The sequence below is a fragment of the Coenobita brevimanus genome, chromosome 27 (assembly GCF_032717465.1).
Source record: "Coenobita brevimanus isolate Jiangsu-jjx chromosome 27, ASM3271746v2, whole genome shotgun sequence".
Classification (NCBI taxonomy): domain Eukaryota; kingdom Metazoa; phylum Arthropoda; class Malacostraca; order Decapoda; family Coenobitidae; genus Coenobita; species Coenobita brevimanus.
The window spans coordinates 25,053,896-25,080,239 of NC_136980.1; the positions used below are offsets into that span (position 1 = coordinate 25,053,896).

At 42.0% G+C, this 26,344-nt stretch overlaps 1 protein-coding gene across 1 annotated transcript in view; it reads right to left on the bottom strand.

Annotated features, from left to right (window-relative positions):
* LOC145394513 (uncharacterized) overlaps positions 1 to 22,555 on the bottom strand; it is a 23,543-nt gene extending 988 nt beyond the window's left edge. Inside the window, exons 1-4 of the mRNA XM_080268356.1 lie at positions 22,408 to 22,555; positions 21,220 to 21,336; positions 1,223 to 1,304; positions 511 to 638 (exon numbers count right to left, since the gene is read on the bottom strand). Of these exons, the coding sequence (XP_080124482.1) occupies positions 511 to 638; positions 1,223 to 1,304; positions 21,220 to 21,336; positions 22,408 to 22,555 (475 nt within the window). The remainder of the gene's footprint in view (positions 1 to 510; positions 639 to 1,222; positions 1,305 to 21,219; positions 21,337 to 22,407) is intronic.
* Positions 22,556 to 26,344: the final 3,789 nt, after the last annotated feature.

A 26,344-nucleotide genomic window follows, 5' to 3' on the forward strand; every position in this document is an offset into this window, starting at 1 on the left:
TCTTCTTCTCCTCTTCTGATCTTCCCTCATTTTTTTGTTTTTGCTTCCTACCTTTTCTCTTTCAGTAATTCCAGTTCCTCTTGTGTTAGGCATCTTCTTATCCATACATTTTTGAACTCCTCTTTTTCCTTAAGATTCTTTGCATTTTTAATGCCATCTCTTCCACAGTGTTTACACTCTGGAAAGTCACCTTTAGAGGTATTGTCTTGCTTTTCTCGTATTTCCCTAACCTTTTGTGTTCCTCTATGTCTTTACTACAGATTTCCTCTGATACTTCTTTCAGTAAGCTCGTTACATTTGCCATCTCCTTTTTGTCTCTTGTGATCTTGTTTTTAACTTCTTCCTCTTCTATACCAGTGATTGTTATTGTGTGTGTGTGTGTGTGTGCAAGAGGGTAGACTTGAAAACCTAATGCCGCAATTGTTGGATTAAATATTATCACTTCAAAAATGAAGCCATGACTCCTCTCACAAAGTTTCTGCTTGCAACCAACACGTTACCTCCACTAACCTTCAGGATGGCCAAGTCTACCCAGTGGTGTGAGCCGCTTGTGGTTCTCAAGTATCTCCTCACTTGCGCCTGCTGCCATTGGTGTGTCAATTAGTCCAGGTAACACACAGTTTACACGTATGGCTTTGCTGAAATGGTAAGGAGTTTCAGTAATATACTTTTTAGTATGGAAGAATCATATAAAAAAAAATCTTTATATATGAGGAAATTAATTACCAGCATTAAAGCAAATACGGAATATGGAAGCCATGATCAGTCCATTGTTTACATTCCTATGTGGTTTAGCTACCTTGCTAATTCCGCAGCACACGTCTTGGTGAGTGAAATAACTCCTCCTTTGCTGGCACTATAGCCACCCAAATAGGTATGGCCAGTTTTCCCCAAAAAATACTTGCAATATTCACTATTGCACCTTTGGAGATCTTTCCCATTATCCAGCAGTGATGTTGCAAAAGCCTGGGTTACCAAGAAAATTCCCTGCGGAATTCAATATGATAATTATATTAAGATTCATTGTTGCTTGTGCATCAGTTTTAATTTCAAAATAGTTTGACCATATAATGTTACTTTTTATATCATGTACACAACTTGAGACTGACCTTTAGGTTGACATCAATAATTTTCTGCCACAAGTCATCATCAGCCTCTGAAATTAGAGCGCAGGGGTGGCCACCACGGCACAGTTGACTAGCAGTGAGGGGGGGCGTCACACTGATCCTGGGCAGACTTCATGGCGTCCTCCACACTCCTCCTGTCTTTCACGTCCATGGCCACAGCCACGTGCTGCTGACCACCTGCCGGAGACAGGAGAATAATGCATATTATCTTTCTTAGGAATATATTTCAAGATGTTTTGTGAACAATAACTCCAAAATTCAGCCTACCAGAGAATTCTCGGGTGCAAAGGGCAATTACAGGAAAAGTTATGTGCAGTGTCAAGCCAAAAATTATATATATATATATATATATATATATATATATATATATATCATCCAGTCACTCAATGTAGAGTGATGCTATATAAGCTCTACACTAAGTGACAAGCCAAATGGTTTCCTGTACCCAGGAAATCATTTATTATGCTAGGTGGTAACCATATAATCGGGGTTTCTGGCAGGGTTAAGTGTCCCCCAGATTCCCGTATCCAAAATTACTTCATCATGGTAGTCATTTCGGAGAGCCTCAGAGGGCCCAATACCTGCCCAGGGCCTCAAATGGGCAGACTCATTTGGCCATGTGGAATGTGAGAGGTGTGAATGAGGAAAGCAAGAGGGTGGAAGTGGTGAATGTGTTCAAGAGTACGAGATATGCTGTGATGGCATTGCGTGAATCGAAAATGAAAGGGGGGAAGTGGAGGAGTGGGAGGGTGTGAAATGTAAGATCGGGAATGAATGGGAGATGAAGATGCAAGGAAAGAGTTGCTTTGTTAATGAATGACGTGTGGCAGAGTGGAATGAGAGACTACAAATGTGTCAGCTCGAGGTGTATGTATGTCAAGTTCAATTTTGAGAACGTGAAAGTGGCAGTGATTGTACCGTATGCAACGTGTGAGGACAGAAGTGAGAGAGAAAGACAGGTTTTGGGATGAGGTGAGTGAAGTAGTGGGAGAAATGCCCAGGAGCTACAAAGTGATCGTGATGAGGGATATGAATGGAAGAGTAGGCACTGGTCACGGTTGACTCAATGGGTTGTTATGGAGTACCAGGAGAAAATGATAATGGGAAACAACTAAAAGGATATGTGCTGTGAGAGGACGATGTGGAGGTCCTGTCGGATAATATGATTGTGGTATGCAAGATCAAGATGAGAGGAGTGAGGTGGATCAAGAGAGAGAGGAGCAGTCAGGAAAAAAGTCTATAACTTGAGAAGCTAAGAATCAAAGAAATGGCAGATGATTACTGGACCAAAGTATAGGACGAGTTAGATTCAATGAACTGGAATGAATTGGATTTGGACAACCTGTGGAATTCATATAGGGATTGATAGTTAGGAATGCTAAAGTGGTGTGTGGTGTGGCAAGAGTATCAACAAAAAACAAGGATACGGCATGATGGGATGAGGAGATTAAGGGGGTAGTGAAGGAAAAGAGGAAGAACTGGCTAAAGTGGTTAAAAGATTGGGGTTCAGTTGGAAATAAGAACCCAGGTATATCGAGGGCAAGAAACACGAAAAGAGACTGGTGAAGTGGAAAAAGGAGGGAGTAAATGATGGTCTGGGAAGAAAAATGAATACCAAACTACTCTGAAAATAGGAAATTATTCTGGAAAGAGGTGCGGAAATGTAGAAGTGAAAGCAGAAAGAAATGTGATGGTGTGAAGCATGCAGGTGGTAGGTTACTAACCCATGGAGATGAAGTAAGGACCAGATGGAAAGAATATTTTGAGAAAGCCTAATGAATGAAAATAGAGAGAGCAGAGCGGCTGTAAACATGATTGGTTTTGGGGGAGTGAGGGAGAAGGAATTAAGTGCCAGGATGCGTGACTTTCGCACAGGTGAAGAGTGCAGTGAAGTGGCTGAAAAATGGGAGCGTAGCTGGGGTTGATGAAGGTGTATGCAGAGATGCGCTTAACCCTTAGCCCGCCAGGGGTTTCCGGCCGCCTTTTTACGCACTCCCTACGGGCGATTTCCGAGATTTTGGAAAAAATACCCTTACTTCAAACCCCTTATATCTGCCAAACTATAATAGCTAGAGAATTCAATGAAAGTTCATAAGACTCACCAACTCTTCCTCTTTCCAATGAAGGTATCCCAAGGTCTCTAGGTGGTCCCGTCAATGAGTAACAATGAGTTGAAGACGAGTGGTTTTTCACGTTTTGGCGCGCGGCTCTGAGCACAGGCCACTGGCCATGGCATTGGCCCAGCCGGCTAGCGTTGGTAGCACTGATTGGAGTGGTGATTGTAACACTGCCCGAGCGTCCTTGGAATGCGGAATATTCCACTCGTTTTCTCTACTCCTCCTTACTCACCACCGTGAAAATGAGTCATCACCCGGTTCATGTGGCTCACCCAAGGATTTACCTTCCACACCACCATGCCACTAAGCCCCGTTGGTGCGTGGAAAAGAAATATCTCGTCGTTTTTCTGTACTCACTTCTTCCGTAAATAATCATATTTCTCCTTTACTAAGACACTTAGAAATGCACTTTACATCACGATTACGGGTAATTGCCCTTTTACAAGTAAATGCTGTTGCTCTTTCACGCATTATCGTAGAAATTATGAGGTAATTATTTGTACTGTCAAATCAGACTGCTTTGTACTAATCAGGGTTATAGTGAAAATCATAGTAAATGTTTCACACAACTAACATTATTTGTACTTCACATCACAGATACACTGATGCTCATATTTGGCACAATCCCCCTGAGTATTGAGTGAAAATAATTTAGGTGTACTGAAGCAGGTATTGTTCATTGTGGCTCACTCACAAGTGGATTTTTCTTTTCAGGTAACAGGTAGGCAAACTCCAAGGTATATCCAATAATTTTCTAACCAATATCCAATAAACAGTTATCAACTCCTGTATTGCACTTAGACATAAATCACTTATATGCACTTGTAGAACTTATAAAAAGACATATCTTAGCACTTTCTATAATTCACTTACAAAAATCACACATTTCACTCATTTATGAAAATACACAAACTTCTGCACTGCTGTACACTATTTACACTTCCCCCCACACACCTGCTCAGTACTCATACCACTCCCGAAGGAGCCATAGTTTGTGGGAGGAATTTGCCCTTGAAGTGGTAGGCTGAAGTGTGGGGGAGCTTTGCAAGCAGGCTTGGCGAGAGTGTGGAAAGCGGCTCCCGCGACGTTTTTCCACAGATGACCGCCAGGTCCGCGTCACGTTCCACGATGTCCTGGGTCATATTGCACCTCCTCATCGCCGAAATCATCACTTTCATAGACTGTCCCTTCCTCCTGCAGAAATCGGAGAGCACTCTCTGTGGCGTCAGAGGAAGCGAGAGTAGGGGTTGGAGGGAGAGAGAGGAAACTCACTCTCCACGTGGTAGCTTTTTTTATTTTCCCTCCAGAGGACGTACTCGTGCCTGAAGGTATACGAGAGACAGTATCGTCAAGGGCACGTCCTATGGCGCTATCACTAAGCCCTTTACCTGGCAATAAGGGCAGAACTTTCTGAGGATTGATGAGGCAATCGGCCCTTCATGGGTGAGACAGAATCGGACAATGTCAAGGAAGATGACGTGGCTCCTCTCGCTACCACTGCCGAGTACAAACTGAACAGCGCAACCGCAGGGTACCTGGGGGTCCTACCTACCCCATAGGTATCACAGAAAACGGTAGTGTAATCAAACAGTGGCGGGAAGGTGAGTGCAGTATAGCAAGGCAACCGGCGGCCCTCCACGCTCTCAATCCTGTCGTCCATACACGTCAACCGGCGGATAAGGGTTAAGTGTGGTGGAGAGAGTGGAATAAAGTGCTTGTTGGAGATATGTTAGAAGACATGGATGAGTGAAACTGTGCCTGGAGAGTGGAAAAAGGCTGTGATTGTACCCCTGTACAAAAATAAAGGTGAGCGAAGTGAGTGCAAGAATTATCGTGGCATAAGTTAATTGAGTGTGGTAGGAAAGGTATATGGAAGAATTATTATGGAGAGTGTAAGAGAGATATAAGAAATTCTAGTGAGTGATGAACAGGGTGGCTTTACGAGTGGCAGAGGATGTGTGGATCAAGTATTTGCAGTGAGAGATAACAGAGAAGGCTTGTGAGAAGGACCATAAGGTGCTTATGGCATTCATGGATCTGGAAAAAGCATACAACAAAGAACACAGAGAGGGATTGTGGAAAGTTTTGTGCATGCATGGAATAGACGGCAAGGTGCTAGGTGCTGTCAAGGTTTTTTATGATGGTAGCAAAGCATGTGTAAGGGTTAATGGGCATCTAAGTGAATGGTTCACGATCAGTGTGGGCATGCGAAAAGGTTGTGTGATGTCCTCATGGTTGTTCAATATATATATGGATGAGGTGATGAGAGAAGTAAAAACATGAGTAATGGAGAGAGGGATGGCACTGGTAATGAATGGTGATAGATGGAATATCTGAAACTTGTTGTATGCTGATGATGCAGTACAGCTTGCAAGTACCGGACAATGTACAGAAGAGTAAAGTGATGGCTACTGAGAGAGAAGGTGACTTTCAGTGTGATGTCACAGTGAATGGAGAGAGACTGGAATTGATGAGAGAGTTCAAATACTTGGGTACAGTGATAGAAAAGAGAGGAAAATGTGCAAAACAAGTTGAAACTAGAGTGACACAAGGAAGAAAAGTAGCTGGTGCAATGAAGGCCTTGATAAGAAACAGGCGGCTTCAATGTTGCTGCTGCATGAAGCTTACATGAGGGAGTGTTAGTGCCAACTTTAACATATGGGTGTGAGACTATAGTGTGGCATGAAAATGAATAGTCAAGAGTAAGAGCAATGGAGATGGGACTTTTGAGGAATGTATGTGGAGTACAGAGGGTGAAGAGGATACGAAATAATAAGATTCGTGAAACGTGTGGAGTGAGGAAGTCGGTGGACACCAGAATTGAAGAGAATGTCCTGAGATGGTATGGTCATGTGGAAAGAATGGATAAAAATAGAGGGGTGAAAAAGGTATACGTGAGTGAATTTGAAGCAGGGAGGCGAGGTAGGCCAAAGAGAAGGTGGAGAGATATGGTGGATAAGTGTTTGAGGAAGAGAGGTTTGGAAGTTGGTGAGACTAAGGAACTGACAAGAGATCGAGCCGGCTGGATGAATGTTGTGAGAAGTGCATGATCAGGGATTTTGGCACTCCTTGTGAGCATGGCAGCGTCCGGATTGACTCAATCGGATACGTTTGTGTGAAGCTGCAGAATGTGGTGATTGTTTTTGGCATATCCGGTAGAGCCAGGATTCCGGGGCTTGCCTGACGAGTGAATGGAAGCGTGGCCTATTGGACTGGGCAAGTTTGTGACGAGTGAATAGAAGCGTGGCCTATTGGATTGGGCAAGTTTGTGACGAGTGAATGGAAGCGTGGCCTATTGGATTGGGCAAGTTTGTGACGAGTGAATGGAAACGTGGCCTATTGGATTGGGCAAGTTTGTGACGAGTGAATGGATGTGTGGCCTATTGGATTGGGCAAGTTTGTGACGAGTGAATGGAAGCATTGCCTATTGGATTGGACAAGTTTGTGCTGTTTGGACGTCGCTACTCCTCACCCTGCCCTTGGGTGGGATAGGATGTATTGTTGATCTTGATATATATATATATATATATATATATATATATATATATATATATATACTACTGACTACTAAATACTTGAGGAAAAATGCCAACCTTCTTCGGGCAGTAACTGTACCATCCAACCTTACAAGTGAAGATTTGGACAAGCCGAAACCACTTGTGGGTTGTTATTTTTATATTTTGATTTAGTTATAGAAAAAGCAGCCTGTGTCACAGCAGTGGGGGAACTGTGTTTGTGTCTGAGAGAGAGAGAGAGAGAGAGAGAGAGAGAGAATTATCCACATATTATTAGCACTCCTGAGCCCGTATGTAAACAGCGCTATTGGATTTTAAATACGCTCATTCAAAACAAAAAAAATGAAAAAAATCGTCGAGTCAGCACAGTAAACAATGTCAGCCTGTTCATTGCACCAAGCAACACGTGCAAAATATGATTTATACAAGGAGAATGAAACAACTGCTTTTCAGTTTAACTTGTATTTGCTGATTAGAATTAATGGTCTACCAATCCATTCACACACACACACACACACACACACACACACACACACACACACACAAATGTGGATGGAATGGTATATAAATTATTAGAGATGAATGATTATATCAGAGAAAATGAACCACATATCATATGCCTAACTAAAACAAAATTACCACCAAGGATATCAAATGACATCCTAAACTTAGAGGAATACAATATATGGAGAAGAGATAGGAACTTAAAGAAAGGAAGAGGAATATAAAATTAACACAGAAAAATCTGAAAGTCAAAGAAACAGAACTAGATATACCCTCACAAGTACAACTGATTGCAGTAGAGATCAATACATCTGAAGGGAAAGTAATTGTAGCCAATTCGTACATGCCACCCAGATTAAACACATGGGAAAGAGGCGACTATGAGGATCCGGCAGTGAGTACAAATCAAAGTTTAAGAGTATTACTACATAGAACGGAAGAGAAATCGGAAAGAATTATACTAACTGGAGATTTCAATACAAATATAAATTGGAATACTCTAGATATAATAAGTCAAGAAAGCTGTTGGGACCAAAAGCTCTTCGATCTCGTGCAGGAGTTTTTCCTAACTCAACATGTAAGGGAAAGCACCAGAAAAACAGGACTGTATGTACCCTCAGTGCTAGATCTTATGTTTACTAGGCAAGAAAATGATATTGACAATTTAATACATCACCCTCCATTCGCCAAAAGCGACCATGCAGTACTAAACTTCAACTTCAGGATTGCATATGACATAGCTAACAGCAAAGAAAGTTACAAAAAGAGACTAAATTATAAAAAGGGAAACTATCATGACCTAAAGAAGTAATTCTTAGAAACAGATTGGGAAAAGGAGCTTAGAGGAAAAGATTTAAATGCTATATATAAAAAATTCTGTGAACTTTATGAAATAGGAGTCAATAAGTACATTCCATAGTACAAAGAAGCAACAAAGAAAATAAAGAAATGGTTCAATACAAAATGCAAATAAATCAAATGAAGAGATTTGTTGTGGAATAGATACAGAAGACACAATAGTGAAAGGGCATATAACAACTATAAACAGGCAAGAAACGATTATACAAGAATAAGGAGAGAAGCCCAAAAACAGCTTGAGGAGGATATCATAAATAAAAGTAGTGATCAACCGAAGCTATTTTACAGCTACATCAAAAGCAAAACCAAAGTAAAAGATAAATATATTCCATTGCACATGAGGGGATCACCTACACACAAAAGAAGGATATTTGTGAAGCACTAAATAAGAATTTTCAATCAGTTTTTACGGATGAAAATAATTTTGGAAGGGATGATATGGAACAAACTTGCCCACACATATTACAAGATACACAAATATCAGAAAAAGGAATACAGAAGGAGTTAAGTAAAGTAGACAAAGGAAATGCAATTGGTCATGATGAAATTTCATATTGGGTGCTACATGAATGTTCAGTGAAGTTAAGTAAACCATTTTCTTTAATTTTCAAGAAATTCTTGAGACACGGTAAACTACCTGATATTTGGAAGAAGCCGAACATTGTTCCCTTATTCAAGAAAGGGAATAGGCAAAATCCACTCAGCTACCGACCAGTATCCTAACAAGTGTTGAAAGCAAGCTATCAGAAAAGCTGATAAGAAAAGTTTGGGTAAATCATCTAGAAGAACACAATATGATAACAGAAAGACAGTCTGGTTTAAGAAAAGGAAAATCCTATGTTACAAATCTGTTGAGCTACTATGCTAGAGTAACAGAAACATTACAGAATAGAGAAGGATGGGTGGACAGTATTTATTTAGATTTCAAGAAAGCATTTGACAGAGTACCACACCAACAGTTTTTATGGAAACTGTACCATCAAGGAGGAATCCGAAGCAAACTTTATTGTTGGATGCAAGATTTTCTCAAAAAAAGAGAAATGACAACATTACCAAGGGGAACTTACTCATCACGGAGGGAAGTGACTAGCAGAGTTCCACAGGGCTCAGTGCTGGCACCAATCATGTTTTTAGTGTCTATAAATGATATAGATAGCAACATTGGAAATGAAAGCTATCTAAATACGTTTGCAGATGATGCTAAAATACAAAGAACATTTACTGATACAGACTCTTGTAAAGAGCTACAAGAAGAATTAAATAAACTTCATGAATGGAGCAATACATGGTAAATGGAATTCAATGTGTACAAGTGTCATGTAATCAAATTTGGTAAAAGTGGAAAAAGACCTGATTGGGATTATAAGTTAGGAAATAAAACCCTACACACATCAGAAAGAGAGAAGGACCTAGGTGTGATTATTAATGACAGACTATCTCCGGCTGACCACATCAGTGAGAAGGTACGGAACGTGTATTCACTGTTTGCAAATATGAGAATAGCATTCACATACATAAATGAAGACATGCTAAGAAAGATAATAGCATCATTTATCGGGCCAACTCTGGAGTATGCACCAGTAGTCTGGAGTCCTCACCTCAAAAAACAAATAGATAAGATTGAAAAAGTTCAAAAGGCCACTACAAGATGAGTACCAAGCTTAAGGGATCTAAGCTATGAAGAAAGACTAGAAAAACTGAATCTGCCTATACTACAGGAAAGAAGGAAAAGAGAAGACATGATTATACTATATAAATGCATATCAGGGAAGAAGAAAATAGACATAAATGATTACATAACCAATGGGGATGCATCAACAAGAGGACACTGCAAAAAACTGCATAAAAAGAGAGGCGATAAAGATGTAAGAAAATTTAGTTTCCCAAATAGAGCAATGGATCAGTAGAATGCACTACCGAATGAAATATGTGCCAAAACAATTCATAAATTTAAGGAGATGTACGATAAATATGGTTTAAGACACGAGACAGTACGAGCTTGACTCATTCCTGTAAAAATACAATTAGGTAAGAACAAAATATGCTGTGACGGACCTTCATCTAATGGTCGTTTGTTATCTTACAAAATTTTCTTTCATTTTTTCACGTTAAACCATTCATGGACGAAGGTAATTACATGACTTTTTCTTCCATATCAAGCCTAGTATAGTCCAACTATGATAAGGGTTTGGGGGGGGAGGATAAAAGTTGGCAAAAACAAATCGTCTACCTTAACAACATTTTTCATCAAAAACTTCTCAGTAAGTTTTCCTTTTCACACGGCATGTAGGTATTAGTATGTGACGTTTGGTACGCCTGTCAACACTCTTGCACTAAGAAGCAATTATCTAATTTCTAAGAATATACTGTCACGAGTTGGCTAGTGACATTGGCTTTTGTGGGAAACCGCGAACTCAAGTGGAATCCCAGTTTATCGTTCAGTTAACCGCTCATTTGGACGGAAGCTTTGTCAAATCAATTTTTCATTGCCATACATGATTGTCTCTGTGTGAGACATTAGCGCTTCCGCTGAGCGATTTGTTTTGGGCGCGTTTCGCTCACTCGACCGTTAAAAAATGCAGCCTATCGCTCCCATTTCTTTCTCACGAGTTTACTCAGTCGAGTGTTTGTTGTGACGGAGAGAGGTTCTGTGCTCCAGAAGTGTGAGAGGAGAGGTCAGCTAGCACCCAAGCTCCACTAGTACAGTTCTCCAGTGCTCCCACCCTTGTTTGGGTGATACACCTCATTCATTGACTAGTATTTCTTTTCGTTTTCCTAGACTTAAGAGTTTAATTAAGGTGTTTTTCCTAGGCATAAGTATTTAGCTTTTGTGTGAGTGAGTGAGTGAGATATTTATAAGTATACATGGGTGAGACAGGAGGGTGGAAGGGTTGTTGATAGAGCTTTGATGGACTATGTGGTTGTGTCTAGGAATGTAAGAAGAAGATTGTTGGATGTGAGAGTTCTGAGAGGGGAGGGTGGAGGTATGTCTGACCACTACTTGGTGGAGGGAAAGTTAAGAGTAGGTAAGAAATGGGTGAGAGTTAGGAGGGTTAGGTGTGGCAGGGAGGTTTTGAAAGTGAGTGAGTTGGATAAAAGAGAGAAAAAGATAGAGTATCAGGAGAAATTGAAAGATGAGTGGAATGCAGTGAAAGATCGGGAAAATGGCAGCGTGGAGGAGGAATGGCAGTTGTTTAAGAGTGCTGTGGTGGGGCATGCAGAAGAGGTGTGTGGTGTGAGATGTGTGGGTGGTGGTGTAAGAAAAGGAAGTGAATGGTGGTGCGAGGAAGTAAGTATGGCTGTGGCTGAGAAGAGACGTGCATATGAAGTGTGGCTGCAGAGGAAGGATGAGATGTCATATGAAAGGTATAAGGAAAAGAGGAATAGAGCGAGAAGGGCTGTGCGTGATGCTAAAGTGGCAGCAGATGAGAGGTGGGGTAGGCGGCTGACAGAGAATTTTCAACAGAATAAGAAAATGTTTTGGAAGGAGGTGAAAAGGGTGCGAAAGGGAGAGTCTGGGAAGGAAGAACGAGTAAAAGCAGAGGATGGAAGGATGTTAATTGAGATGGATGCAGTAAGGAAGAGATGGGCAGAGTATTTTGAAAGACTGTAAATGTAGAGGAGGAAAGGATGGCTGAGATTGTGGCAAATGGAAGGGTGCAAGGAATAAATGTGTTGGGAGAGTTGAGTGATTCTTTGATCACGAAGGAGGAAGTGGAGAAGGCAGTAAAGGAGATGAAAACAGGGAAAGCTGCAGGTATGGATGGGTGTGCTGTGGAATGCCTGAAGGGTGGTGGAGTGACTATTGTTGACTGGTTAGTAAGATTGTTGAATGTGTGCTTTGAGAAAGGTATGGTGCCAATTGACTGGGCAAGTGCTTGTGTGGTCCGTTGTATAAAGGCAAGGGTGATAAGTATGAATGTACTAGCTTTAGGGGCATAAGTCTATTGAGTGTTGTAGGTAAGGTGTATGGTAGAGTGTTAATTATGAGAGTTAGAGAGGGTACAGAGGGAGTGATTGGTGATGAGCAGTGTGGCTTTAGGAGAGGGAGGGGATGCGTTGATCACGTGTTTGCTGTGAGACAAGTGTGTGAAAACTATTTAGCGAAAGGCAAGGATGTGTTTTGTTCATTTATGGATTTAGAGAAAGCGTATGATAGAATTGATAGGGAGGCTTTGTGGACTGTTTTAAGATTGTATGGACTTGATGGTAGGTTACTAAAAGGGGTGAAAAGTTTTTATGTAAATAGTAGAGCGTGTGTAAGAGTGGGAAATGCTGTGAGTGATTGGTTTCCCGTGAGAGTCGGGCTGCGACAGGGTTGTGTGATGTCGCCTTGGTTGTTTAATATTTACATGGATGGTGTTGTAAGGGAGTTGAATGCAAGAGTTTTAGGTGGAGGTCTGAGTCTAGTGAATGTTGATGATGGAGAGTGGAATCTGAAGCAGCTGCTGTTTGCAGATGATACTGCACTGGTGACTGATTCAGGGGAGAAATTGAGACAGTTCGTAGAGGAGTTTGGAAGGGTGTGTGAAAGGAGGAAATTGAAAGTAAATGAGAATAAGAGTAAAGTGATGAAGTGTACGAGGTTGATAGATGGTAGGGGGATGAATATAATTTTGAATGGTGAGTTGCTTGAGGAGGTAGATTGTTTTAAATATTTCAGGTCACATGTTGCTGTGGATGGAAGAATAGATGCAGAAGTGAAGTTTAGAATAAATGAAGTAGGGAAGGTGCTGGGAGGAATGAAAAAAGTGTTTAAATGTCGTTCGCTTGGAATGGATGTAAAGAGAAGGCTGTATGAGGGTGTTGTGGTACCGACTGCGTTATATGGGGCTGAAATATGGAATCTGGGTGTAGCAGAGAGGAAAAGTTTGAATGTAATGGAGATGAGGTGTCTGAGGAGTATGTGTGGAGTGACGCGTATGGATTGGGTGCGAAATGATGAAGTGCGAAGGAGAACTGGAATTGTTCGGGAGATGGCTGGTAGAGTTGAGCAGAGGGTGTTGCGATGGTTTGGGCATATGGAGAGAATGGATAATGAGCGATTGGTGAAAAAGATAACTAGATCTGATGTGAGAGGTGTAAGGCTGAGAGGAAGACCACGAATAGGATGGATGGACAGTGTGAAGAGAGCGCTGGATGCGAGAGGGATGTCTGTTGAGAAAGGAAGAGTGGCTGTGCATGACAGAAATAAATGGAGAGAAATTGTGAATGAATAAGTGATGACGCAGCCCTGAGGGGATATTCTCCCGCATTTGGTCTGATCAGCTAGTCAGGTCAGGTGCGGGTAAGGGGATGGGTCTGTTAATGTGGCAGGGGTAAACCAGTTCTGCTGTCGGGCCCTGCTGCTGATGTCAGTGATTGCATTGCGCAGTTGACCCTTGTGCCGTGTGGTGCGGTGAGGATCTGTCCGTTCTCCCCTTTGGGGCTAAGATGCGAATAAATGTGTTTGAATGGATGAGTAAATTGGGAGTGTGTCGTCCTGTCTCGGCTACCTCCCTTTCCTTGGGGGAAGCAGCCTAGGTATATAGATAGATAGATAGAGTGAGTGCGATATCATTAATTTGATTTGAAATGTAACGTTAAATTTATTTTGTAATCAATAAATTTAACAGTTCTTTTTCTTGAACTTAATGTACGTAAAGTCGTGTTTTATTCTCCATAATTAAGCTTATTTCCCATATAGCTCCTAGCTTGCATAAACGTTTGCTATTCATAACTGGTACTTAGGCCAGTCTTGTTGTATTAAGCTTAAAATCCGTTGTGCCTCCTAGGAGTTAAGCATCAGCAAGAACCTGATATTATTATTAGTATTAGTTATTTATTGTCAGGGGTGAAGTAACTTTCTCAGAGGCTGACAGTACTAATAATCAGCATTTGTGAGTAATTAGTCTCTGCTGTGTACTGTTGAGAAAGTTTATAAATTCTCGTTCTGAGAAAATCGGCGAAGTAAGCCAGCGTAAATAATCATTGCTTGATGTAGCAAGACAATCATTGTCCCTGCTCATCAATATTATTGAACATTATTATCAATTAAATAATATTTAGCATTTATTTTAAAAACCCCGTGTTATTTTAAAAACCCCATGACAATTGGCGACCTCATTCCAGGATATTAACTCCTAGCTCTAAAGCTATTCACGAGATAGTACTCACTCGTTCATATTTAGGAATTTATCATTAAAGTTTATAGGCACAAGTTTACTGGTGTTTACCGTTAATTAAGCAAGTGAATTTTTGCTTTATTAATCCATAGAGTTCTTATTCTATTTAGTACTTTACTTTTGGTAACGCCAGACGATTTTATTCGCTCCTGGGTAGCCGCCGTACCCATTGTGTTAATTATTGAGTCTTCTCAGTTATTTTGCATTTTTGCTTTATTCTTTTCCAGTTAACTAGATAAGACTGGTCACCACTAGCTTGTGTCTGTACTCTTTACTTGTGTCATTAGCATTCATTTGCGAAGCAGTCAGTACTCAGTTTCGTTTGCTTAATAAATTAGCGTCATGGGTACCACTGTATTTTTACAGGAAGCCAAAGAAATGGGTCTTTCGGACCCAACCAATATTAAAGAGTATATACTCTCACGGCATAATCAGGAGCAGCAGTGCGAGAATGATGCCCTTGAAGAGCGTAAGATTCAGCGCGAATACGAGCGAGAACAGCATGAGGAACGCAAAAAGGAGTGCGAATACAAGCGAGAACAGCGCAAACTCGAACAGAAACTGCACGAACACGAGCAGAAACTGCGCGTACACGAGCAGAAACTGCACGTACACGAGCAGAAACTGCACGTACACGAGCAGAAACTGCACGTACACGAGCAGAAACAGCGCAAACTCGACTTAGAACATGAGCGTGAACAACGTGAGGAACGAGAGAGAGAACGTCAGTACGAGTTACAACAACGCGAGAGAGAACAAGAGCACAAACATGCCGAGCGAGAAGCACATGAAAAACACGAATATGAAATGCTGAACCTCAAGCGAGATTCCTTGGCTTCAGACACATCCGGTGCAGTTGGTTCAAGCTCCACGAGCGTTCTCCCTGCACATGTCCTGGCGACCCCACGCATCAAACTTCCTTCATACAAGGAAAGCGAGCGAATCGAGCCATACATAGCTCTTTTTGAGGACATGGCAAACATGTATCAACTGGATGAGGAAGCTAAGCGGATCCAATTTCTTAGTTTATTTGAGGGCCCTGCCCTCGATATTCTCCACAGAATTCGTGGAGACAATCTCACCTATGAAATGATGAAAGCTGCACTCATTAAGGCGTATGGTCTCACAGTAGACGACGCCAAAGTTCAGTTCATGCGAGCTCGTCTCCAAGACAAGGAGACAGCTGTTCAGTTCCTCGATCGTCTCACTGCTTACTTAAATGAGTGAATGGAGAAAGATGAAACTCCTTCCACGCGTGAGGGGATAATTGACCTTATGCTGCGTACACAGCTAGAGAGGTCGTGGCCTGCTGAGCTCATAGCACAGGTTAAGATCTGCCAGGTGAAAGATGCCAGCCAAATGGCAGGAAAGGCTGACGCATTCTTTACTGCATATGGGTATCAAACTCGCAAGCATTAAAACACCTGGAACAGAAAAGCTGATAAATCTGGGAAACCATCTCAGATTGAACCCCAGCAACAAGGCCATTCTCAGAGTAATGGCCAAGGTCCAAAACCGCAGTGGAAGGACCAGGGGCAAAACACTCAGAAACCTGAGTGGAAGAGGTACAACAAGTACCCTAATCAGCAGCAGTATCAGCCACGCAACCGACCGTTGGGACAAACTTTTTCACCACCAGCTCAAAAGAGGCGGGAAGTGAATGCACCCTTCATTCCTCAGCAGCAGCACGGTGGTCACGTCCCTACCAGTATGGGTACTCCCCCACAGTTCAATAGTCCCACAGTGACAGTGAACCCCCCTCCACAGATGGCCAATGTTCCATCTTCCCAGGCAGTGAGTACAAACCCCCAATATAATTCACAAGGCACAATGTTTGCCGCATCAATTCAGCAGCCTCATGAGTGGCTAGCTGCTTCCTCCACAGGCCCTCCCACAGGTGACAGTACCTTCCTTGTTCAGCCAGGGTTTGTGGGAGGCATTCCTGTGAAGGTCCTGATAGATAATGGATCCTCAAGTTGCTCTGTCAAACAGAGTTTAGTTCGGCCTGAGCAGTATACAGGTCGACAGATCCATGCAAACCTTATTGATGGATCAGTGAGATTGTTCCCTGAGGCATGTATCCAGGTGGCATCTCCATTTTATACTGGTACGACATTCGCAGTTGTCATGCCAGAACCCTTATTTGACCTCATCATAGGCAACATTTATGGTGCCAAGGATAGTTGCACTGAACATGACTCTACTCAGACTTCGGCTGCTGCGGTAACACGAGCCATGGCTGAGGCTCCAGACTGTGTCACCCCAGTGATCATTGAATCGCCGCAAGATCTGATGTGTAGTCAACTTGTTGTACAGGAACAACATTCTGACCCGACACTTGCTGCCGTGCGGAACAAACAAAAGGGTCGAGTGATTAAGTATTCACGGGGTGGTCGAGCCAAGTTCCTTCGCAAACAAGGACGGCTCTACCGTGAGTCACGAACACCTGAGGGCGAGGTTCGACTGCAGTTTGTCGTTCCTGCCAAGTACCGCCTAGCAATGTTACAATGGGGTCATTGTTCAGTCTCAGGAGGTCACATTGGCAAAAGGAAGACCCAGGGCCGTATCCGAGCTGACTTTTTCTGGCCAGGGATGGGACGAGACATAGATAGTTTTGTCCGTTCCTGCAGTGTGTGTCAAAGTAACACCACTAATCAGGGACATGCCCTTCCTGTGCCGTTCGTAACCACACCTGTAGTCTCTGAGTCAGTTGAGAGACAGGATAGTGGTGAAGTGGGTGCAGACCTGACGTCTCACTTGTTGGCCCCACAGGACACAGTATGTCCAGGGCCTCTACATACATATTATGTACCGTAAGTTAAGGGGGAAGTTCGAGAGAGAACTCCGCAGAGGCGACTCGAGGCTATGGAATAATACCGTAAGTTAAGGGGGAAGTTCGAGAGAGAACTCCGCAGAGGCGACTCGAGGCTATGGAAGACCCCAGTTTGCACAAGGATTCTCAGCTCCCCGATATTAATATAAGTATTGTAGGTTAAGGCACAGGTTGAGGACCCGTGTGCAGTTCGTGGCTATGGAAGACCCGAGTTTGCACGAGGATTCTCAACTTGCCGACACTAATGGTGTGCTATAATTAATGGCGACCTCGAATGTACGAAGCTTAGGCTGTCACTTGTATTTTTCTGCTAGAGCGTACTTTTCATAGTATGTACTGATTGCTAGGCAGAGAGAGTAATTGTAACGTAATAAGAATTTTGTCTCATTGACACTTTTGATGCTCCACCTCAATTGATTTTGCAGGTACAGCAATGGGCGTAGCAGTTTTGCTGTGCGGGCCAGCTGATCGTCTGCCGCATGCTGCCGCCTCTTCTCCTCTGCCTTCGTCATTGCCATATTATTATTTACTGTGTCATTTTACACATAGGTACAGTTACACTACAACTGTCACACCTACACCGTGTATTACATACACCACGCTACACAACAATTAGTTGTCAGTGTAAATGTAGCGACTTTTCGCTCAGTTTGACCTGCGTACAGGATTTTCACCGTCGTCACGGAGTTTTTCCCTCAAGCTTGCTTTTATTAACATAAATAAGAGGTTTTTTTCGCTCACTGGCGACTGTGACTTTCTCCTGTAGCAGGATAGCACACACACCACAGTGTGAATCTTGTGTGACTGAGCTAGGATTTATATGTATGCATATTGAAATTTTTTTTCTGAAGGAAAAAAGATTTGATATTTGATGGGGCGTAATGTCACGAGTTGGCTAGTGACATTGGCTTTTGTGGGAAACCGCGAACTCAAGTGGAATCCCAGTTTATCGTTCAGTTAACCGCTCATTCGGACGGAAGCTTTGTCAAATCAATTTTTCATTGTCATACGTAATCGTCTCTGTGTGAGACATTAGCGCTTCCGCTGAGCGATTTGTTTTGGGCGCGTTTTGCTCACTCGACCGTTAAAACATGCGGCCTATCGCTCCCATTTCTTTCTCACGAGTTTACTCAGTCAAGTGTTTGTTGTGATGGAGAGAGGTTCTGTGCTCCAGAAGTGTGAGAGGAGAGGTCAGCTAGCACCCAAGCTCCACTAGTACAGTTCTCCAGTGCTCCCACCCTTGTTTGGGTGATACACCACATTCATTGACTAGTATTTCTTTTCGTCTTCCTAGACGTAAGAGTTTAATTAAGGTGTTTTTCCTCGGCATAAGTATTTAGCTTTTGTGTGAGTGAGTGAGAGCGATCTCATTAATTTGATTTGAAATGTAACGTTAAATTTATTTTGTAATCAATAAATTTAACAGTTCTTTTTCTTGAGCTTAATGTAAGTAAAGTCGTGTTTTATTCTCCATAATTAAGTTTATTTCCCATATAGCTCCTAGCTTGCATAAACGTTTGCTATTCATAACTGGTACTTAGGCCAGTCTTGTTGTATTAAGCCTAAAATCCGTTGTGCCTCCTAGGAGTTAAGCATCAGCAAGAACCTGATATTATTATTAGTATTAGTTATTTATTGTCAGGGGTGAAGTAACTTTCTCAGAGGCTGACAGTACTAATAATCAGCATTTGTGAGTAATTAGTCTCTGCTGTGTACTGTTGAGAAAGTTTATAAATTCTCGTTCTGAGGAAATCGGTGAAGTAAGCCAGCGTAAATAATCATTGCTTGATGTAGCAAGACAATCATTGTCCCTGCTCGTCAATATTATTGAACATTATTATCAATTAAATAATATTTAGCATTTATTTTTAAAAACCCGTGTTATTTTAAAAACCCCGTGACATATACTATAAGTGCAGGGTGGTCGCAGGCAAAGGTTACGTATTCCAGTGTTATATCACAAGTTTTTCTTTCTTCACATGTACACTTTTTCCCAGTTTTTATCTTCCCTCCCACCTCATCTGTCATATTGGGGCTGCCTGGACTCCAGATGAAAGAAAAGATTGATATGATTACCTTCGTCTAGCAATGGCTCAAAAGCTGTGAAAAAAAGAAGAAAAATTTAAACTGACAAATAGTCTTTAAGCAAGAACCCCCCAAATTGGCCACTTTGCATATTTTGGAGAAAAAGGTAAAAGCTATTTATAATGCCATGAAAATAATCCATAGCTGTATTTAAATCCGTTAGTGAGAAGATTAAGTAGAAATATACTGTACAATATAAATCAAAATGCATTGCAATTTGTTTTAATGCCCATCCATCAATACTGCATGTATTGTTTGATGCAATGAACAAGTCGGCGATGTTTGCTGCACTTTTTTTTTTTTTTCACTGAATTGAGTATATTGTCACTGTTGTAAGTGCAGAGGACGTGTCACAGATCAAAGGTTTAAATTTCGAGCACTTTGTAAAGCCTGAGAAACAGTCGTTCATTTGTGACCTATGACTAACTATCTAATAAATCCATAACCTTAATTGCTACTGCACCAAACACTGTACTGTAGTTTATATGACCGTATATTATTTCATACAGTTATGAAGGATTATCAGAGAAATTACCAATATGCCGGATATCGAACCCAGGACTCTCAGCTGAGAGCCAGGCAGCATACCACTACACCACGACCAGGTAAAATTTCACTCTCGTTGTCACAATCTTGTAACCAACGTCCCCCACTGTGGCCCTGAAGAGGGTGAGTTAACCCCCTGGCACTCGGGCAAGAAGATGCTTTTAATCTATCCCAAGCACTTACGGCAAGTCAGAATGAAGAGAGAACCTGTATTTTTACAGGTCAACCAGGGGAGAATGTAAATTTGCATTTGACCAACAGGCGACAAACTGGGGAGGATGCAAGTTTATGTGTTAACCGGAAACTGGATAAACAAACCTGCACCTTATGCCTAGTGTCACACCCTGTAAAGGGTGATCTCAGCCAAATTATCTCCAGGCATATTCTCACTAATCACGGATGACAACTGTCCTCCCAGCACACCACTATCCCATGCACTTCCTCTTTCAGATATTTTGTTTTTTTACTTATTTATACTCAAAAATAATTGCATTCTTCCAATGCGCCAGAATCGCTTGCAACTCCACCCTCACCCCCCCCCCAAAAAAAAAAAATGCTACATATCTGTAAGTACTAGACTGGGAATTCCTCCAGGGAAGACACCTTCACCATATTGCATTTAACCTATTGTTGGTTTGAAACTCAATTTATAGTTTCATCCCCCTCGGTCGGACAAATCATAAACTTTTTCTTGTCAATGTCACTTCTACAAACTCTAAGACTAATTATAATAAACCAAGTAAATATGGCATTTGATCGAAAGTGTTCATAGCGTATTTAGATCGATGCATTCTAAGAGAGTGACCGGCCTTATGCTGCCATTATCAGAGAGAGAGAGAGAGGATGATAGGGCGGGAGGGGAGTGGGTGAGCACAATGTATTTTCAGCTGAATGATATGAATCATTCAAAAATTGTTCCTGTGCATGGGAAGTTCAAACATGACAATTTCTTCTCACTTAAGAAAAGTAGTATGGACAGTATTAAGTTATGTACATGTTTGTGCCTACCAATAACAGGTTAATTTACTCTCTCTCTCTCTCTCTTTCTTTCTTTCTCTCTCTCTCTCTCTCTCTCTCTCTCTCTCTCTCTCTCTCTCTCTCTCTCTCTATATATATATATATATATATATATATATATATATATATATATATATATATATATATATTTGTGTACATAATTTTGTTTATTTATATTTTTATTTATATAGATAGTTTCATTGGTGGGGAGAGAGAGAGAGAGAGAGGTCAGCAGACTTTTACTTACGTTGACCATTTTTTCCATCGTCTTACACTGAACACAACGGTGCATCATGCTCACATAATATTACCTCTGCTTAGTCTGTAAAGTGATGGACAGGTGAATGACTCACCATGCAGGAGAGATACTCACCAGGCAGGAGGGTGACTCATCAGACAGGAGAGTGACTCACCATGAAGGAGGGTGACTCACCAGACAGGAGAGTGACTCACCAGGAAGGAGGGTGAGGGTGTGTTTGGCCGCCTGAAGGTTGATATCAGCGACCACCAGTCGGGCGCCCTCCCTGGCCAGCACCTGACAACATGCACGCCCAATGCCGCTCCCGCCGCCTGAAGAGACAGGCAGTAATAAGTTCACAGTAAACTTTACCCTTTATATATAAAGCATTATCTGTAGCGAGTGTTGTGTTATCTTACTGAACAATTTTCTCAGTCAGACAGTACACGGTGCTCTCTCTTTCTCTCTCTCTCTCTCTCTCTCTCTCTCTCTCTCTCTCTCAGTCAGTGCTTATGTGCCCTCTGCTTGCTGTACAGTAGGCAGTCAGTATTCAGTGCTCTTCTTAACCCTTTAAGACCGCAATTGTTTCAGGCAGGGTACCTCCCACAACCGCAATTCGGGAGTGTTTTGGCGACTTTCACCTAGGGCAAATTGACTGTTCTGGCTAAAGAGGAAGAATTTACACACCTGACAATTCAATCCGCACCCCCGTAGGCACAATCACTCGTCAAAATTTAAAAAAAGTTTATGATAGTTACCCCTCGAAAACAATCGAAAACACGAAAATTTTGATAACTACCTATTTTTCTTATTGAAACAGGTCATTTCTCAGTGTTCTGTCACACCACCCATGAAAACAGGTATATGTAAGTGTTGGGAGATTACTAGACTGTGGGGAGATAAAGTAGGCTGTGGAGAGTAAGCCTGTAGGTACGGGGGTTGGAAATAATCAGGTTTTCGCATGAAAAGGAAGCACTTCATGATGTTCTGTAACATTTACCATGAAAACAGGTGTGTATGTAGGTGTGGGGAGATAACTAGTGTGGGGAGTAGGCCTACAAGGCTTTGGTGGTACTTGGGGAGAAAAAGTTTGGCAACAAACAAATTGTCTTGTGGAAACCCTCCATTTCAATGGGATTTGTCATATCAGCCATCAAAACAGGTGTGTATGTAGGTGTGGGAATAAAACAGATGGGAGTAGCCCTACAAGGCCTCATAGTCATTCCAAAACTAACACAGAGCATATAAATGTTTATAACCATCAAGGACATCAAAATAAAGTTGAAAAATGCTGTAAATGCATGCATAAGAAAGGGAAAGAAAAGGCAATAATTTTTTTCTGATTTCTCTTTTTACTGTCCCAACTTCCAGACGGACTTGGTGGGCATTGTCTAGGTTCCTACTTGGGACAAAGGTAGAGGGAGGCCCGAAGAATGCTCCCTTGGGTGACGCTTGTCCCGGGGACGACGGGAGGGGGAGGCCCGGTGGGCATTCCTGGCTAATGCTGTAGGTCCGGTGGACTCTGTCATCCTGCCATCGGGGCTGGGGCATCTTGGGGGACGACTAGTGGTCTGCCCAATGAAGGTAGCTCTGGTGGAGTCTACCCCTGGGCCCACCCCACTCCTGGAGAGATCCAGTGAAGGTTGTCTATGAGAAGTGCCGACACGCTGGCTCCTGGAGGTGGATGGCAGAGGGAGGAAAATTGATGGTCACTCCACCTAGAGTAAGTCCAGTGGACACTACTGTGCTGCTGCTCCCCTGGGGTATAGCAGGACTTGAGACTCTCGTGGAGTCCCCTCTTGTGAAGGCCGATCTGGTGGCAAGGCGTCTGAGGGCCTGCTTGGGACTTGGTTGTTGCAACTCCCACCCCGATTCTGGCGAGTGCTTCCTGAACTGGAGTGTAGTGCACTCAGACTGTATACTGCCTGGTGGTCTGGCTGCGAGGAAGAGGGGCGTCGGGTCACGGGGGAGATATGTAGTTCCCGCTCGGAAGGCGGAAAAGCCTCCCCTTCATCTCCCTGTGGGGTGGGGGTCACCTCTCTTTACCTTCCTCCTGGGGTGGTGGTGTCTGGGTAGCTCTGCTGAGCAGGCTGAGCAGGTATTTCAGACATGAAAGTAAAACAATTCGTATATTTCAAGTATATCTATAAACAACACTGTCTTCGCCTGGCAGGCGAGGCACTTGCATGGTTACCATAGCAACCCCCCACACCTCTCCACACATCCTGATGGTGCAGCATCCACCACAGTAAACCGGAGGTCATAATGCATAAGCTTTTCATTCCGTCACTAAACACAAAGGCGTGTGCTATTCAGGACTGCTGAGCAGTACTTTGCCATGAAGATAACATGAAATATGTAACTGATGGGGTGGTAAGTTCGGTTTTAAACATGCGTAGATGAATAAAGATAATGATGGCTGTCTACTGATAGGTGATTCTTAATCGGTTTTTAATGCCGATTTTTAAAAAGTTCTAGGTTTTCCTCTATCACACACAGATTTTGCACAAATGGCTGACAGCTTCTCTATTAGTGAGGCAAGATTTTTATATGAAAGTACTATACAGTTCGATATAAATCGTTAGTACAAAGGAGAAGGGGAATGAATGATGTATATATATAGTGAAATAACTTTTTTGAATGCACGTATCATCATTTTAGTGCAGGAGCATGTGCAATCCCGTGGGCATTTTTTGAAGAAAGCATGGCACCTATTCAGCTGACTAAAATGCAACCTCAGTATAAATAAAAACATAGGTGGCAGTCTGATATCTTGTCAGATTAAAAATGGCGGCCAGTTTCAAAGATTGCTACTTAGCAATAATAGTAATTCATATTCTTGCAGCTAAATATCACAGGACTGCTCGATTTTAATGATCTATATATCAAATTATGTGTTTTGGGTGATGCCAAATCCGATTCTGATCTTCAAAAATGCATTGCAATGACCTGTGCCCATTTATTTGCATACTTCTCAAATACTAGAGTAAATAATTTCATCTGTATACATGTAACTCTGTTGAAAAGGCCCAAACTATTTAATAATAAGGCATATATTTCAATATTTAGAACTAAAGCCTTCTTTAATCATGAACTTCAATACAACAGAGAAAGATGATTTAGTATATTGTTTGGTGTTTAAGTCACAATATATAAAAATAATCATACAATAGCAGGAATAGGTGATGAGGTTTATCTAAACACACTGTTGCCCAATATGCTACTCATTTACTTTTTTCTGACATCATCTATTTTTTTCTGACAAAAAGTGCCAGTAAAATTGGTTGAAACGTCACTTAAATGTGCTATTAGAATAATGGCCTGGAATAAGATGTCACATACATTTACCATACATACACTTACCAAATAACTAGCGATTCATATATGCCTGACCAACTATTACCTATGAATGTACAATGCATAATTATGCTGTTAAAGGTTTTTCTCACTGTTCAAGTTAACTTCAAAGATTCAACTAGAGAGCTATATTGTACAATAGTCCGTGTATGAGTCCTCTGCTGACAAATTATGTTCATGACTAAAGTGTATAATCTATGAAACGGAGCACTAGAACAACAAAAACCAACATGGCATTATGTGCTATGCCTCTGTATATTTTCATCGCTAAATAACATCTTAATTTTCATCGTCACTTTCATCTTCTAACACTATGGTCTCTGTATTTTAACATTCTACCTCACTATCGAACAACTGCATAGACTTGTACACCTCAAGTCTGCACTTCGACAAGAACAACGGCCAGTGTAACAGTCAGACTTTTATACAGCCACATTTAACCAAATGAATCACTGCATAAGGTGCTGGTGGTTGTTTGGTCATAACTGGTTCCCATTCTTTACCATCAAACTTCCACCCCTAACCCTCAGGTGATGGCAGTCTAGGATTGGCAGTTCGATCTTGGTTCCATACCAATAACCGGTAATGTGTGCCCAATATGGCCTCCAGGAGTGCCTCAGAGGTTGGTGGGAGTTTTTCTGACTCAACCTGCGTCTTCTTGGAAAATCACCATCTTAGGTCTTTCTGCCTGGAAATACGAGTCTTTGGAACGTAAAGTTGACAAACAAATTTCTCTATGGAGGTGAGTACACTATTTCATCTGTTGGTCTGTCACTAGTGCCTAGACTTGTCAGAGCTGACAGAACATCATCCTCTGCTTCCTGAAAAGCTTTTCAACAGCTAAGTTTCCCCTTGCCAGCAAAACTACTTGTGTTATCTGCACCACTGAGTGCATGAAATACTGGGAGAGCAGCAGTTCTATTTGGACCAAGTGCCTCAACAATTGGTCTTGGAGGGATCAGTCTATGCCGCTTTCCCATTCCTGTCACAAATGATGTGTCTTGCCACAAATCTGGTTACACGTCAGTATCTGGGGAATGATTTTGCAGAGTTGTTGAATCTGAGGTTGCTGCTTCCAGAGCATGCAGGAGAAGTTTGGTGTCTGCCTCATCTTGGTTGCTGTCAAGGAAGCTCATATCCCTGTGTGTACCTTGACACTTGCTACCACTAGCCACAATTACATTTTGCTGATTTTCAGTAGCTGCTGTCAGTAGTTTCCCTGCCACGTATGTTGTTCATTCAAGCTTTGTTTGTGTATGAGACAACAGCTTCTTCAATGATATGCTGGCAATGTTTGTTGTGTCTGTTATGTGATAAGCGACTGGTGGTTGTCCTCCTTGTCTTCTTTCTCTAGCGGCCAGTTTCAGTGAATTTTCTACAACATATATGTTTAATTTTAGGCGCAGCTCATCACAGTCACTGTACTTTTACAAGATGTGTTCTGTAAATCTTTGCGCAAGCTCTGAACAGTGCCTCACGTCCTTTGACTTTGCAAAAGCTTGGACTTCAGCCATTGCATGAGCAATCACTACTGTTTTCATTGGTCCTTCATCAGTGCCATGATTCTTGCTGGTTGCATTGGTAATGGTTTCAGTATTTCCAGGAAGCTTCTCTAGGATGTCCACCAAACTGCTTTTCATTGAACAGTGAAGCACTGCACCACTGGGGGCAAACAGAGATCGGGGTACAACAGAAAATTCATATTTCCCCATTGCATCTTAAAGTTTATGTCGGGCCTAGCCTTGCAAACAACCAATAGCCTTGCAAACAATGGACGATCCTGTTTCAGCTCAACCACTTTGTCACGAGTGGATATTCTTGTTTTCTTTACTACACTCTTCCATGTAGCCAGCTTCTTTTTCTTCATTGAGGCCCAGAGGTTTTCAGACGAACCCTTGATTCGTTTAGCAACAAATGTCTCAAACAATTCTTGTCCAGTCTCGTCTAGTTTGCAATGATCTTTAGTTTAAGAAGAAGTATAAA